This window comes from Gigantopelta aegis, chromosome 13 (assembly GCF_016097555.1).
Source record: "Gigantopelta aegis isolate Gae_Host chromosome 13, Gae_host_genome, whole genome shotgun sequence".
Classification (NCBI taxonomy): domain Eukaryota; kingdom Metazoa; phylum Mollusca; class Gastropoda; order Neomphalida; family Peltospiridae; genus Gigantopelta; species Gigantopelta aegis.
Window position 1 is genome coordinate 1,005,651 of NC_054711.1, and position 17,777 is coordinate 1,023,427.

General features: G+C 37.0%; 1 protein-coding gene across 3 annotated transcripts in view; it reads right to left on the reverse strand.

Moving 5' to 3' along the window:
• Nucleotides 1-17,777, reverse strand: part of LOC121387354 (vacuolar protein sorting-associated protein 8 homolog) — a 100,693-nt gene that overhangs the window by 21,238 nt on the left and 61,678 nt on the right. For all 3 annotated transcript variants that reach the window (XM_041518407.1, XM_041518408.1, XM_041518409.1), the window contains 7 exons: nucleotides 17,633-17,725; nucleotides 13,764-13,903; nucleotides 12,762-12,846; nucleotides 11,586-11,684; nucleotides 10,980-11,119; nucleotides 8,838-8,994; nucleotides 3,174-3,263 (listed from right to left, as the gene is read on the reverse strand). In XM_041518407.1, the coding sequence (XP_041374341.1) occupies nucleotides 3,174-3,263; nucleotides 8,838-8,994; nucleotides 10,980-11,119; nucleotides 11,586-11,684; nucleotides 12,762-12,846; nucleotides 13,764-13,903; nucleotides 17,633-17,725 (804 nt within the window). The remainder of the gene's footprint in view (nucleotides 1-3,173; nucleotides 3,264-8,837; nucleotides 8,995-10,979; nucleotides 11,120-11,585; nucleotides 11,685-12,761; nucleotides 12,847-13,763; nucleotides 13,904-17,632; nucleotides 17,726-17,777) is intronic.

The window sequence follows — 17,777 nt, forward strand, 5'->3', positions numbered from 1 at the left end:
GTGAATATCACATCTAAAAGATTAAATATAGACGTAACCTAGAATGGTGAATATCACATCTAAAAGATTAAATATAGAAGTAACCTAGAATGGTGAATATCACATCTAAAAGATTAAATAAGGAAGTAACCTAGAATGGTGAATATCACATCTAAAAGATTAAATAAGGAAGTAACTTAGAATGGTGAATATCACATCTAACAGATTAAATATGGAAGTAACCTAGAATGGTGAATATCACATCTAAAAGATTAAATAAGGAAGTAACCTAGAATGGTGAATATCACATCTAAAAGATTAAATAAGGAAGTAACCTAGATTGGTGAATATCACATCTAAAAGATTAAATAAGGAAGTAACCTAGAATGGTGATTATCACATCGAAAAGATTAAATATTGAAGTAACCTAGAATGGTGAATATCACATCTAAAAGATTAAATAAGGAAGTAACCTAGAATGGTGAATATCACATCTAAAAGATTAAATATTGACGTAACCTAGAATGGTGAATATCACATCTAAAAGATTAAATATTGACGTAACCTAGAATGGTGAATATCACATCTAAAAGATTAAATAAGGAAGTAACCTAGAATGGTGAATATCACATCTAAAAGATTAAATATTGACGTAACCTAGAATGGTGAATATCACATCTAAAAGATTAAATATTGAAGTAACCTAGAATGGTGAATATCACATCTAAAAGATTAAATATTGACGTAACCTAGAATGGTGAATATCACATCTAAAAGAATAAATAAGGAAGTAACCTAGAATGGTGAATATCACATCTAAAAGATTAAATATTGACGTAACCTAGAATGGTCAATATCACATCTAAAAGATTAAATAAGGAAGTAACCTAGAATGGTGAATATCACATCTAAAAGATTAAATATTGACGTAACCTAGAATGGTGAATATCACATCTAAAAGATTAAATATTGAAGTAACCTAGAATGGTGAATATCGCATCTAAAAGATTAAATATTGACGTAACCTAGAATGGTGAATATCACATCTAAAAGATTAAATATTGACGTAACCTAGAATGGTGAATATCACATCTAAAAGATTAAATATTGACGTAACCTAGAATGGTGAATATCACATCTAAAAGATTAAATATTGACGTAACCTAGAATGGTGAATATCACATCTAAAAGATTAAATATTGAAGTAACTTAGAATGGTGAATATCACATCTAAAAGATTAAATAAGGAAGTAACCTAGAATGGTGAATATCACATCTAACAGATTAAATAAGGAAGTAACCTAGAATGGTGAATATCACATCTAAAAGATTAAATAAGGAAGTAACCTAGAATGGTGAATATCACATCTAAAATATTAAATATTGAAGTAACCTAGAATGGTGAATATCACATCTAAAAGATTAAATAAGGAAGTAACCTAGAATGGTGAATATCACATCTAAAAGATTAAATATTGACGTAACCTAGAATGGTGAATATCACATCTAAAAGATTAAATATTGAAGTAACCTAGAATGGTGAATATCACATCCAAAAGATTAAATAAAGAAGTAACCTAGAATGGTGAATATCACATCGAAAAGATTAAATAAGGAAGTAACCTAGAATGGTGAATATCACATCTAAAAGATTAAATATTGAAGTAACCTAGAATGGTGAATATCGCATCTAAAAGATTAAATATTGACGTAACCTAGAATGGTGAATATCACATCTAAAAGATTAAATAAGGAAGTAACCTAGAATGGTGAATATCACATCTAAAAGATTAAATATTGACGTAACCTAGAATGGTGAATATCACATCTAAAAGATTAAATATTGAAGTAACCTAGAATGGTGAATATCACATCGAAAAGATTAAATAAGGAAGTAACCTAGAATGGTGAATATCACATCGAAAAGATTAAATAAGGAAGTAACCTAGAATGGTGAATATCACATCTAAAAGATTAAATATTGAAGTAACCTAGAATGGTGAATATCGCATCTAAAAGATTAAATATTGACGTAACCTAGAATGGTGAATATCACATCTAAAAGATTAAATAAGGAAGTAACCTAGAATGGTGAATATCGCATCTAAAAGATTAAATATTGACGTAACCTAGAATGGTGAATATCACATCTAAAAGATTAAATAAGGAAGTAACCTAGAATGGTGAATATCACATCTAAAAGATTAGAATATTGACGTAACCTAGAATGGTGAATATCACATCTAAAAGATTAAATAAGGAAGTAACCTAGAATGGTGAATATCACATCTAAAAGATTAAATATTGAAGTAACCTAGAATGGTGAATATCGCATCTAAAAGATTAAATAATGACGTAACCTAGAATGGTGAATATCACATCTAAAAGATTAAATAAGGAAGTAACCTAGAATGGTGAATATCGCATCTAAAAGATTAAATATTGACGTAACCTAGAATGGTGAATATCACATCTAAAAGATTAAATAAGGAAGTAACCTAGAATGGTGAATATCACATCTAAAAGATTAAATATTGACGTAACCTAGAATGGTGAATATCACATCTAAAAGATTAAATAAGGAAGTAACCTAGAATGGTGAATATCACATCTAAAAGATTAAATATTGAAGTAACCTAGAATGGTGAATATCGCATCTAAAAGATTAAATATTGACGTAACCTAGAATGGTGAATATCACATCTAAAAGATTAAATAAGGAAGTAACCTAGAATGGTGAATATCGCATCTAAAAGATTAAATATTGACGTAACCTAGAATGGTGAATATCACATCTAAAAGATTAAATAAGGAAGTAACCTAGAATGGTGAATATCACATCTAAAAGATTAAATATTGACGTAACCTAGAATGGTGAATATCACATCTAAAAGATTAAATAAGGAAGTAACCTAGAATGGTGAATATCACATCTAAAAGATTAAATATTGACGTAACCTAGAATGGTGAATATCGCATCTAAAAGATTAAATATTGACGTAACCTAGAATGGTCAATATCACATCTAAAAGATTAAATAAGGAAGTAACCTAGAATGGTGAATATCACATCTAAAAGATTAAATATTGACGTAACCTAGAATGGTGAATATCACAACTAAAAGATTAAATATTGACGTAACCTAGAATGGTGAATATCACACATCTAAAAGATTAAATATTATGACAAATTACCTCAATAACAATTCCAAAGGCTCCCTGGATGTCCCCGGCTTTCTCCAGCAGATACGCTGTAGCCTCCGACATCTTGTGTTTACGACAAATCTGAAAAGATGTAATCTGACTCTCAGTATGTGACATTCAGTTTTCTTCTTACGCTTGTCAGTACGGGGCGAGATCTAGCTCAGTCAGTGGATTCTATAGGTACAAACCTCAAGTCTATACCTTACAATGGTGACAGATTCTATAGGTACAAACCTCAAGTCTATACCTCACAATGGTGACAGATTCTATAGGTACAACCTCAAGTCTATATCTCACAATGGTGACAGATTCTATAGGTACAAACCTCAAGTCTATACCTCACAATGGTGACAGATTCTATAACTACAAACCTCAAGTCTATACCTCACAATGGTGACAGATTCTATAGCTACAAACCTCAAGTCTATACCTCACAATGGTGACAGATTCTATAGCTACCTCAAGTCTATACCTCACAATGGTGACAGATTCTATAGGTACAAACCTCAAGTCTATACTTCACAATGGTGACAGATTCTATAGGTACAAACCTCAAGTCTATACCTCACAATGGTGACAGATTCTATAGGCACACACCTCAAGCCTATACCTCATAATGGTGACAGATTCTATAGGCACAAACCTCAAGTCTATACCTCACAATGGTGACAGATTCTATTAGTACAAATCTTGAGAGTCTATACCTCACAATGGTGACAGATTCTATAGGTACAAACCTCGAGAGTCTATACCGCACAATGGTGACAGATTCTATAGGTACAAACCTCTAGAGTCTATACCTCACAATGGTGACAGATTCTATTAGTACCAACCTCGAATCTATACCTCACTATGATGACAGATTCTATAGGTACAAACTTCAAGAAAAGAAAGAAAAAAAGAAATGTTTTATTTAACGACGCACTCAACACATTTTATTTACGGTTATATGGCGTCAGACATATGGTTAAGGACCACACAGATTTTGAGAGGAAACCCGCTGTCGCCACTACATGCGCTCCTCTTTCCGATTAGCAGCAAGGGATCTTTTATTTGCGCTTCCCACAGACAGGATAGCACAAACCATAGCCTTTGTTGAACCAGTTATGGATCACTGGTCGGTGCAAGTGGTTTACACCTACCCATTGAGCCTTGCGGAGCTCAAACCTCAAGAGTCTATCCCTCACAATGGTGACAGATTCTGTTAGTACAAACCTCAAGTCTTCATGTTGCCGTATCTATACCTCACAATGGTGACAGATTCTATAGGTACAAACCTCAAGAGTCTTCATGTTGCCGTATCTATACCTCACAATGGTGACAGATTCTGTTGGTACAACCCTTGAGTCTTCATGTTGCCATATCTATACCTCACAATGGTGACAGATTCTGTGTGTACAAACCTCTAGAGTCTTCATGTTGCTGTATCTATACCTCACAATGGTGACAGATTCTGTGGGTACAAACCTCTAGAGTCTTCATGTTGCTGTATCTATACCTCACAATGGTGACAGATTCTGTGGGTACAAACCTCAAGAGTCTATACCTCACAATGGTGACAGATTCTGTTGGTACAAACCTCAAGAGTCTATACCTCACAATGGTGACAGATTCTGTTGGTACAAACCTCAAGAGTCTTCATGTTGCTGTATCTATACCTCACAATGGTGACAGATTCTATTGGTACAAACCTCAAGAGTCTTCATGTTGCCGTATCTATACCTCACAATGGTGACAGATTCTATTGGTACAAACCTCTAGAGTCTTCATGTTGCCGTATCTATACCTCACAATGGTGACAGATTCTATTGGTACAAACCTCAAGAGTCTTCATGTTGCCGTATCTATACCTCACAATGGTGACAGATTCTATTGGTACAAACCTCTAGAGTCTTCATGTTGCTGTATCTATACCTCACAATGGTGACAGATTCTGTGGGTACAAACCTCAAGAGTCTATACCTCACAATGGTGACAGATTCTGTTGGTACAAACCTCAAGAGTCTATACCTCACAATGGTGACAGATTCTGTTGGTACAAACCTCAAGAGTCTTCATGTTGCTGTATCTATACCTCACAATGGTGACAGATTCTATTGGTACAAACCTCAAGAGTCTTCATGTTGCCGTATCTATACCTCACAATGGTGACAGATTCTATTGGTACAAACCTCAAGAGTCTTCATGTTGCCGTATCTATACCTCACAATGGTGACAGATTCTATTGGTACAAACCTCAAGAGTCTTCATGTTGCCGTATCTATACCTCACAATGGTGACAGATTCTATTGGTACAAACCTCTAGAGTCTATACCTCACAATGGTGACAGATTCTATTGGTACAAACCTCAAGAGTCTATACCTCACAATGGTGACAGATTCTATTGGTACAAACCTCAAGAGTCTTCATGTTGCCGTATCTATACCTCACAATGGTGACAGATTCTATTGGTACAAACCTCTAGAGTCTATACCTCACAATGGTGACAGATTCTATTGGTACAAACCTCAAGAGTCTTCATGTTGCCGTATCTATACCTCACAATGGTGACAGATTCTATTGGTACAAACCTCAAGAGTCTTCATGTTGCCATATCTATACCTCACAATGGCAACAGATTCTATTGGTACAAACCTCAAGAGTCTTCATATTGCCATATCTATACCTCACAATGGTGACAGATTCTGTTGGTACAAAACTCTAGAGTCTTCATGTTGCCATATCTATACCTCACAATGGTGACAGATTCTGTTGGTACAAACCTCTAGAGTCTATACCTCACAATGGTGACAGATTCTGTTGGTACAAACCTCAAGAGTCTATACCTCATAATGGTGACAGATTCTGTTGGTACAAACCTCAAGAGTCTATACCTCACAATGGTGACAGATTCTGTTGGTACAAACCTCAAGAGTCTATACCTCACAATAGTGACAGATTCTGTTGGTACAAACCTCAAGAGTCTTCATGTTGCCGTATCTATACCTCACAATGGTGACAGATTCTGTTGGTACAAACCTCAAGAGTCTATACCTCACAATAGTGAGAGATTCTGTTGGTACAAAACTCTAGAGTCTTCATGTTGCTGTATCTATACCTCACAATGGTGACAGATTCTGTTGGTGACAGATTCTGTTGGTACAAACCTCTAGAGTCTATACCTCACAATGGTGACAGATTCTATTGGTACAAACCTCAAGAGCCTTCATGTTGCCGTATCTATACCTCACAATGGTGACAGATTCTGTTGGTGACAGATTCTGTGGGTACAAACCTCAAGAGTCTATACCTCACAATGGTGACAGATTCTGTTGGTACAAACCTCTAGAGTCTATACCTCACAATGGTGACAGATTCTGTTGGTACAAACCTCAAGAGTCTTCATGTTGCCGTATCTATACCTCACAATGGTGACAGATTCTGTTGGTACAAACCTCAAGAGTCTTCATGTTGCCGTATCTATACCTCACAATGGTGACAGATTCTATTGGTACAAACCTCAAGAGTCTTCATGTTGCCGTATCTATACCTCACAATGGTGACAGATTCTATTGGTACAAACCTCAAGAGTCTTCATGTTGCCGTATCTATACCTCACAATGGTGACAGATTCTGTTGGTACAAACCTCTAGAGTCTATACCTCACAATGGTGACAGATTCTGTTGGTACAAACCTCAAGAGTCTTCATGTTGCTGTATCTATACCTCACAATGGTGACAGATTCTGTTGGTACAAACCTCTAGAGTCTTCATGTTGCCATATCTATACCTCACAATGGTGACAGATTCTGTTGGTACAAACCTCTAGAGTCTATACCTCACAATGGTGACAGATTCTGTTGGTACAAACCTCTAGAGTCTTCATGTTGCCATATCTATACCTCACAATAGTGAGAGATTCTATTGGTACAAACCTCAAGAGTCTTCATGTTGCTGTATCTATACCTCACAATGGTGACAGATTCTATTGGTACAAACCTCAAGAGCCTTCATGTTGCCGTATCTATACCTCACAATGGTGACAGATTCTATTGGTACAAACCTCTAGAGTCTATACCTCACAATGGTGACAGATTCTATTGGTACAAACCTCAAGAGCCTTCATGTTGCCGTATCTATACCTCACAATGGTGACAGATTCTATTGGTACAAACCTCTAGAGTCTATACCTCACAATGGTGACAGATTCTATTGGTACAAACCTCTAGAGTCTATACCTCACAATGGTGACAGATTCTATTGGTACAAACCTCAAGAGCCTTATGTTGCCGTATCTATACCTCATAATGGTGACAGATTCTATTGGTACAAACCTCAAGAGCCTTATGTTGCCGTATCTATACCTCACAATGGTGACAGATTCTATTGGTACAAACCTCAAGAGTCTTCATGTTGCCGTATCTATACCTCACAATGGTGACAGATTCTATTGGTACAAACCTCAAGAGATTCTATTGGTTCTTATGTTGCCGTATCTATACCTCACAATGGTGACAGATTCTGTTGGTACAAACCTCTAGAGTCTATACCTCACAATGGTGACAGATTCTGTTGGTACAAACCTCAAGAGTCTTCATGTTGCCGTATCTATACCTCACAATGGTGACAGATTCTGTTGGTACAAACCTCAAGAGTCTTCATGTTGCCGTATCTATACCTCACAATGGTGACAGATTCTGTTGGTACAAACCTCTAGAGTCTATACCTCACAATGGTGACAGATTCTGTTGGTACAAACCTCAAGAGCCTTATGTTGCCGTATCTATACCTCACAATGGTGACAGATTCTATTGGTACAAACCTCAAGAGCCTTATGTTGCCGTATCTATACCTCACAATGGTGACAGATTCTATTGGTACAAACCTCTAGAGTCTATACCTCATAATGGTGACAGATTCTATTGGTACAAACCTCAAGAGCCTTATGTTGCCGTATCTATACCTCACAATGGTGACAGATTCTGTTGGTACAAACCTCTAGAGTCTATACCTCACAATGGTGACAGATTCTATTGGTACAAACCTCAAGAGTCTTCATGTTGCCGTATCTATACCTCACAATGGTGACAGATTCCATTAGTACAAACCTCAAGAGTCTGCATGTTGCCGTATCTATACCTCACAATGGTGACAGATTCTGTTGGTACAAACCTCTAGAGTCTATACCTCACAATGGTGACAGATTCTGTTGGTACAAACCTCAAGAGTCTTCATGTTGCTGTATCTATACCTCACAATGGTGACAGATTCTGTTGGTACAAACCTCTAGAGTCTATACCTCACAATGGTGACAGATTCTGTTGGTACAAACCTCTAGAGTCTTCATGTTGCCGTATCTATACCTCACAATGGTGACAGATTCTGTTGGTACAAACCTCTAGAGTCTATACCTCACAATGGTGACAGATTCTGTTGGTACAAACCTCAAGAGTCTTCATGTTGCTGTATCTATACCTCACAATGGTGACAGATTCTGTTGGTACAAACCTCAAGAGTCTTCATGTTGCTGTATCTATACCTCACAATGGTGACAGATTCTGTTGGTACAAACCTCAAGAGTCTTCATGTTGCCGTATCTATACCTCACAGATTCTACTAGTGACAGATTCTACTAGTGACAGATTCTACTAGTGAGAGATTCTACTAGTACCAACCTCGAGAGTCTGCTCCAGTCTGTAACCCTCGTTCATCTTAATGAAGTTGTAGACTTCATGTTGCTGGTGTTCACACATCAGAGAGATGTATAGCTCCACAATCCTCGGTTCGATCCCGATTTGTTTGTCCAGGTTCACGGCACTGCTGACAGAGTCCCTGGTAAAACAACAAAGAATAAATATGTCTCAATCCCGATCTGTTTGTGTGGGTTCACCACACTGCTGACAGAGTCCCTGGTAACACAACAAAGAATAAATATGTCTCAATCACGATCTGTTTGTCCGGGTTCACCGCACTGCTGACAGAGTCCCTGGTAAAACAACAAAGAATAAATATGTCTCAATTCCGATCTGTTTGTCCGGGTTCACCGCACTGCTGACAGAGTCCCTGGTAAAACAACAAAGAATAAATATGTCTCAATTCCGATCTGTTTGTCCGGGTTCACCGCACTGCTGACAGAGTCCCTGGTAACACAACAAAGAATAAATAAGTCTCAATCACAATCTGTTTGTGTGGGTTCACCGCACTGCTGACAGAGTCCCTGGTAACACAACAAAGAATAAATAAGTCTCAATCACGATCTGTTTGTCTGGGTTCACTGCACTGCTGACAGAGTCCCTGGTAACACAACAAAGAATAAATATATCTCAATCACGATCTGTTTGTCCGGGTTCACCGCACTGCTGACAGAGTCCCTGGTAAAACAACAAAGAATAAATATGTCTCAATCCCGATCTGTTTGTGTGGGTTCACCGCACTGCTGACAGAGTCCCTGGTAAAACAGAAACATCACAGTGACTATCAAAGACTACATATGTCTAACTAAACAAGAAAATCACTACAACTGACCTGCATAAAATGACTCCAGTTAGGAACTAAGCATAAAACAAATTCAAACTACCGTGGCTGTGTATTGACATAAAGTGTGGTATATAAACAATACATGTACTTGTATCAGTTACGTTTGTACGTTTGTGCAGTAAAATGTTCATAACAAGAGTACATTTCAAGAGATTATTTTTGTGTTTGCCATGAACTTACTCACAGAAATGGGTATAATTCCAATATATTTCACACAATGTCAGTAATGAGGTTTTACTTATAATTAGTGGAAATACAATGTTTATTGCATCGTTATAATGATTTTAAATAAGTACCATGCCACTGTTCCTCATTATTGTAAAAACTGAATATTAATTTATAAGATTCATATATATTTGTCTTAGGTACTTTTCACAAACCACAAGTAACGATGATGTAACTTAAGTGTAATTCCGTAAATGTACTAATTAATGTTTAAATTTCTAGTTCGTGTTCTTAACATTTTTGAATAAAAGAGTTATTTTTTAAAATATGTATTAAATAATCATAATATTTAAACTTAAAAAAAAAATAATTACTAGTAATAATTTTTATTTTTTTAAATGATTTTTTTTTTTTAATGCCAAGATCTAAGGTTGACAAGTATACATGACATTATGTAGTGTTCATATAACTTATTGTAATAATTTTTTTAAGCTTGCGATTTTGTGGTAAATTGTGATAATTAAAAAAAAAATCTCCTGCTTTTTCAACACACACCTTCTGTCTGCAAGTCTATGAGTTTCTTATCTACTATAATTATTACTGCTGCTATTTTGGGAACTGATAGAACCACAGCTACTACAACTGACCTGTATGAAATGACGCCAGTGAGATACTTCTCTATAATTATTATTAATATTACGACCACTACCGTGACTACAACTGACCTGTATGAAATGACGCCAGTGAGATACTTCTCTAGAATTATTATTAATGTTATGACCACTACCGTGACTACAACTGACCTGTATCAAATTACGCCAGTGAGATACTTCTCTAGAATTATTATTAATGTTACGACCACTACCGTGACTACAACTGACCTGTATGAAATGACGCCAGTGAGATACTTCTCTAGAATTATTATTAATGTTACGACCACTACTGTGACTACAACTGACCTGTATGAAATGACGCCAGTGAGATACTTCTCTAGAATTATTATTAATGTTACGACCACTACTGTGACTACAACTGACCTGTATGAAATGACGCCAGTGAGATACTTCTCTAGAATTATTATTAATGTTACGACCACTACCGTGACTACAACTAACCTGTATGAAATGACGCCAGTGAGGAACTCGAACAACACTACAGGTTTCTTCTCTAATTTCTGCACCACCTCATTCAAACTGTTAGCCAGACTGGTGATGACGGTCTGTGCAGCTTGTTTACAGTCGATTGATACCAGATCCTGAAAATTAAAAGTATTTATATTAAAACTATACACACACATGGCCTTAACTAGTAGTTAAAAAACAAAAAACAGAAGAAAAATTGCCTTTGAGGTTTAATATGAGAGAGGGAGAGAGAGAGAGAGAGAGAGAGACAGAGAGAGACACACACACACACACACACACATACAGACAGACAGACAGACAGAAAGGAGTAAACCCGCTGCCACCAGTTACGGCTACTCCTATTGATAAAGCAGCAAGGTATATGTACTTTCCCAAAGCCATTGAGGAATCAGTTATGGAGCCTTGGTTGGGCTCGGAAAAAATAAACCAAGTCCATAGAGGGTGATTGATCCTGTGACCTATCGCACCTCAGGTGAGCACTCTACCAACTGAGCAAATTCCTGTCTGAAGCATAAAGGAAAAGAAACAATTTGGGAAACAGTTAAATCAAATTTTCAACCAATCAGAAATGACTTTCACCTCGAGATTTTTCAGTGCTTCTCTTCGTACACAGTTCTTTTCCTCCTCGTTGTAGCGGTCGCTCTGCACGATGCTGTTAATGTAGCTAAATGCATGATACTGGAAAGAGAGGGTGAAATATTTAATATATTTTTTACAAATATAACTGGCCCCATAGATTTTCAAGTTCCATAACTCTGTCTAAAATGGATAAACTCCATTTCTGACAGATATGGCCCTTGAATAAATTCCAAAGAAAGTCGAACATGCTGGCCATAATTCTGTCAAAGAGGGGTAAATCCCTGTGAATCTCAATCCTGATATGTAACTATACAAGATAAAGCGATATAAAACATTTCTGGCATCTTAACGCATTGCAAAAGAAAGTTTGAAAAATTATATGTGGGAGTGACGGATATTCATACATACATACGTGGTTTCTGCCAGAGGGTAAAACGGGTATGGCACCACACCCAAAACTGCTTTGCAGATTTAATTTTTTTAAGTTAACCATTTGACAAAATTAATTACTCTTATCATTACTCTATGATTTTTCTTAACCCTAACCGTAAACTTAACCTATTGTCTTTCCGGGAGAGGCCCCCCATACCCCCTGTTATCTGTGGTTGCATTCAATTCCATAGCACCATACCCAAAAAACACTGACATACATACTTAAAATTGTTTTGTTTAACGACACCACTAGAGCACATTGATTAATTAATCATCGGCTGTTGGATGTCAAACATTTGCTAATTCTGACTCGTAGTCATCAGAGGAAACCTGCTACATTTTTTCGAATGCAGCAAGGTATCTCTTATATGCACAATCCCACAGACAGGATAACACATACCACAGTCTTTGATATAACAGTCGTGGTTCACTGGCTGGAACGAGAAATAGCCCAATGGACCCACCAACAGGGATCGATCCCAAACCGACCGCGCATCAAACGAATGCTTTACCACTGGACTACATCCCGCCCCTGTACATACATACATACATAGAGACAGACAGACAGACAGACAGACAGGCGAAACCTTTAGACCATTAAGGGACTAATGAACAGTAAAAAGCACCATAATTTGCAAAGGAAAAATAAGATGAGCCTTGTGAATTAGGCCGTATGTTACCCAGACGCCAGGACAAAATGACAACATCTCGTATATTTTGTAAATATGAAAAGCTCGAACGTACACGTCTCGACAAGTCGCGCAGGTAACAGCTGAGAATCTTGTCGTACTCTCGCCGCTTCTCGTACAGGAACTCACAGATTCGGAAACTGAAAACGAAATAGGAAAATACACAGAAAAATAAAAGTGCAGTGATGTATTTTGCTAATATCTAATGAATAACCAGACAAATATTATCGAAAACAAGTGTTACGCTCACAACAAGTCATTGTGTAAGCTGATGTCTTTACTTAATGCTGGTTTCTCATCGTGCCTGAAAATATCTAATAAATAGAACTGGACGGTATACCGTATATACCGTTTGGTATCGGTATTATGTGAATACCAATTTACCGTACTGAGCAAATTTCAAAATACAGAAATTTCGGTATTGAGAAATATTTAACGGAAAGCACTAATAATATATCTGACGAACGCAAAATGGGTTGGTATAAATCAGACGAGAGCCTTGTGTATGGAATTCAATTGTATTTATATGAAATTAGCGGGTGAGCCATAACACAGGCATGCATTTAAAGCCGAGTATACCGAAAATAGCACTTGATATCGGTATCATGTCAATACCGAATAACGTACCGATACCGAGGTAAATCACCCCAACTATACCGATATCAATAATGAACCTCAACTTTCAATACCGCCCAGCTCTACTAATAAAGCCTACAAAGGCTGAAGTTGTATTTTTGGTTTGCATTTAGTAATTTAAAAAAAAAGTTTGATTATTGAAAGGCAACATTCACAAACTTTCATTTGTGGAGCACAAAATTGCACACTTCAAACTAATCGGTACTACAGGGGAAGTTTTGTTTGTTCTAGCGAAATGAGAAGTGTTTAACACCACTTGGATTAAATAAAGTAGGGTGATGGTTATACTTGCATGAGGAAAGACTGAAATAAAGCTTGTAAAAACTGAAAATGATTTCACTGAGAACATAAACCTGATACAAAATGGAAGCTTGTTTAATATCTTATAATTATGACTTGGTCACTTAAGGAATCTACTCACAATTTGGCATTCTCTGCGAGGTGAAGCAATCTCTCCTCGTCAAACTGTTGAAGTCCGCCGGCGTGAATCAACTCCATCAGAGCCTGTTGACGCTCTTCATGACGCGACTCATCTTCCGGGTTAGACAAAAACTCCAGAACCTGGACAATAAACATTTAATATAGTTATCAGGTCTTCACATTTATTATTACTTTTATAATAAACTATATATAACATTAGTGTTTATGTTTATTATTACTGTATCAGTTGTAATATGCTATATATAACTGGTGAACTGCTCCGGCATGAATCAACTCCATCAGAGCCTGTTGATGCGACTCGTGACACAACTCATTTTCTGGGTTACACAGACTAGATAATAGACACTAGTGTTCATGTTTATTATTACTGTAACAGTTGTAATATGCTATATATAACTGGTGAACTGCTCCGGCATGAATCAACTCCATCAGAGCCTGTTGATGCGACTCGTGACACAACTCATTTTCTGGGTTACACAGACTAGATAATAGACATTAGTGTTCATGTTTATTATTACTGTAACAGTTGTAATATGCTATATATTACTGGTGAACTGCTCCGGCATGAATCAACTCCATCAGAGCCTGTTGATGCGACTCGTGACACAACTCATTTTCTGGGTTACACAGACTAGATAATAGACACTAGTGTTCATGTTTATTATTACTGTAACAGTTGTAATATGCTATATATAACTGGTGAACTGCTCCGGCATGAATCAACTCCATCAGAGCCTGTTGATGCGACTCGTGACACAACTCATTTTCTGGGTTACACAGACTAGATAATAGACATTAGTGTTCATGTTTATTATTACTGTAACAGTTGCAATATGCTATATATAACTGGTGAACTGCTCCGGCATGAATCAACTCCATCAGAGCCTGTTGATGCGACTCGTGACACAACTCATTTTCTGGGTTACACAGACTAGATAATAGACACTAGTGTTCATGTTTATTATTACTGTAACAGTTGTAATATGCTATATATAACTGGTGAACTGCTCCGGCATGAATCAACTCCATCAGAGCCTGTTGATGCGACTCGTGACACAACTCATTTTCTGGGTTACACAGACTAGATAATAGACACTAGTGTTCATGTTTATTATTACTGTAACAGTTGTAATATGCTATATATAACTGGTGAACTGCTCCGGCATGAATCAACTCCATCAGAGCCTGTTGATGCGACTCGTGACACAACTCATTTTCTGGGTTACACAGACTAGATAATAGACATTAGTGTTCATGTTTATTATTACTGTAACAGTTGTAATATGCTATATATAACTGGTGAACTGCTCCGGCATGAATCAACTCCATCAGAGCCTGTTGATGCGACTCGTGACACAACTCATTTTCTGGGTTACACAGACTAGATAATAGACATTAGTGTTCATGTTTATTATTACTGTAACAGTTGTAATATGCTATATATTACTGGTGAACTGCTCCGGCATGAATCAACTCCATCAGAGCCTGTTGATGCGACTCGTGACACAACTCATTTTCTGGGTTACACAGACTAGATAATAGACATTAGTGTTCATGTTTATTATTACTGTAACAGTTGTAATATGCTATATATTACTGGTGAACTGCTCCGGCATGAATCAACTCCATCAGAGCCTGTTGATGCGACTCGTGACACAACTCATTTTCTGGGTTACACAGACTAGATAATAGACATTAGTGTTCATGTTTATTATTACTGTAACAGTTGCAATATGCTATATATAACTGGTGAACTGCTCCGGCATGAATCAACTCCATCAGAGCCTGTTGATGCGACTTGTGACACAACTCATTTTCTGGGTTACACAGACTAGATAATAGACACTAGTGTTCATGTTTATTATTACTGTAACAGTTGTAATATGCTATATATAACTGGTGAACTGCTCCGGCATGAATCAACTCCATCAGAGCCTGTTGATGCGACTCGTGACACAACTCATTTTCTGGGTTACACAGACTAGATAATAGACACTAGTGTTCATGTTTATTATTACTGTAACAGTTGTAATATGCTATATATAACTGGTGAACTGCTCCGGCATGAATCAACTCCATCAGAGCCTGTTGATGCGACTCGTGACACAACTCATTTTCTGGGTTACACAGACTAGATAATAGACACTAGTGTTCATGTTTATTATTACTGTAACAGTTGTAATATGCTATATATAACTGGTGAACTGCTCCGGCATGAATCAACTCCATCAGAGCCTGTTGATGCGACTCGTGACAACTCATTTTCTGGGTTACACAGACTAGATAATAGACACTAGTGTTCATGTTTATTATTACTGTAACAGTTGTAATATGCTATATATAAGTGGTAAACTGCTCCGGCATGAATCAACTCCATCAGAGCCTGTTGATGCGACTCGTGACACAACTCATTTTCTGGGTTACACAGACTAGATAATAGACATTAGTGTTCATGTTTATTATTACTGTAACAGTTGTAATATGCTATATATAACTGGTGAACTGCTCCGGCATGAATCAACTCCATCAGAGCCTGTTGATGCGACTCGTGACACGACTCATTTTCTAGGTTACAGACTAGATAATACACATTAGTCTTCATATTTATGTTGTAATATGCTATATATAACGGTTGAAGTGCTCCGGCATGAATCAACTCCATCAGAGCCTGTTGACGCGACTCATGACACAACTCACTTTCTAGGTTACAGACTAGATAATACACATTAGTCTTCATATTTATGTTGTAATATGCTATATATAACGGTTGAAGTGCTCCGGCATGAATCAACTCCATCAGAGCCTGTTGATGCGACTCGTGACACGACTCATTTTCTAGGTTACAGACTAGATAATACACATTAGTCTTCATATTTATGTTGTAATATGCTATATATAACGGTTGAAGTGCTCCGGCATGAATCAACTCCATCAGAGCCTGTTGACGCGACTCATGACGTGACTCATTTTCTGGGTTACACAGACTAGATAATAGACATTAGTGTTCATGTTTATTATTACTGTAACAGTTGTAATATGCTATATATAACGGTTGAAGTGCTCCGGTATGAATCAACTCCATCAGAGCCTGTTGACACGACTCGTGGCGTGACTAATTTTCTGGGTTACACAGAAACTCCAGAACCTATATATACAACAAGAAATGTTGTTTCATTGCCGTAGTTTGTGATGTAGTTTGTGAGATACTGATCTCAATGTAAAATTGTAACACAAAAGTTGACGCCATCGGAACAGAAATATCAAATTCTTGTATTTTTTTTATTTATTGTAAAGGCAAGACAATAAACATTAGTTTTCATTTCTTCATGTTTATGATTAATGTTTTAATATACTCTATATAACTATCTATTTCTCGTTCCAGCCTGTGCACCATGACTGGTACATCAAAGGCCGTGGTATGTGCTATCCTGTCTATGGGATGGTGCATATAAACAATCCCTTGCTGCTAATCGAAAAGAGTAGCCCATGAAGTGGTGACAGCGGGTTTTCTGCCTCAATATCTGTGTGGTCCTTAACCATATGTCCGACGCCATATAACCGTAAATAAAATGTGTTGCGTGTGTCGTTAAATAAAGCATTTCCTTCCTATATAACTGTCCTTCATTGTGAATTAATTGCATCAGTCTTCAGCTCTGGGGTAAAGGAGCATACAGAGGGTACACACAAATCCACTGCTTCTGAAACTTGTAACATTCTTCATTATATACAATGGATGTAAACAATGTTTCCCTAAGGAAGACATCAGACATTAATTGTGACAAAAAATAATGAACATGCTGTATAACAGAAATAATGAACATGTATAACAACAGCAGTTTTTAAACATACCTGTCCGAACAAAACACGGTTGACGATAATGGTGTTTTCATGCCGAGCCATTTGTCTTGCGAGGAACGTGAAGAGAATACCCACTTGAGTCGGCTGAAAATAAAGTATTTCATGTGAGAATATGGCATATACACCTTACTGTGCA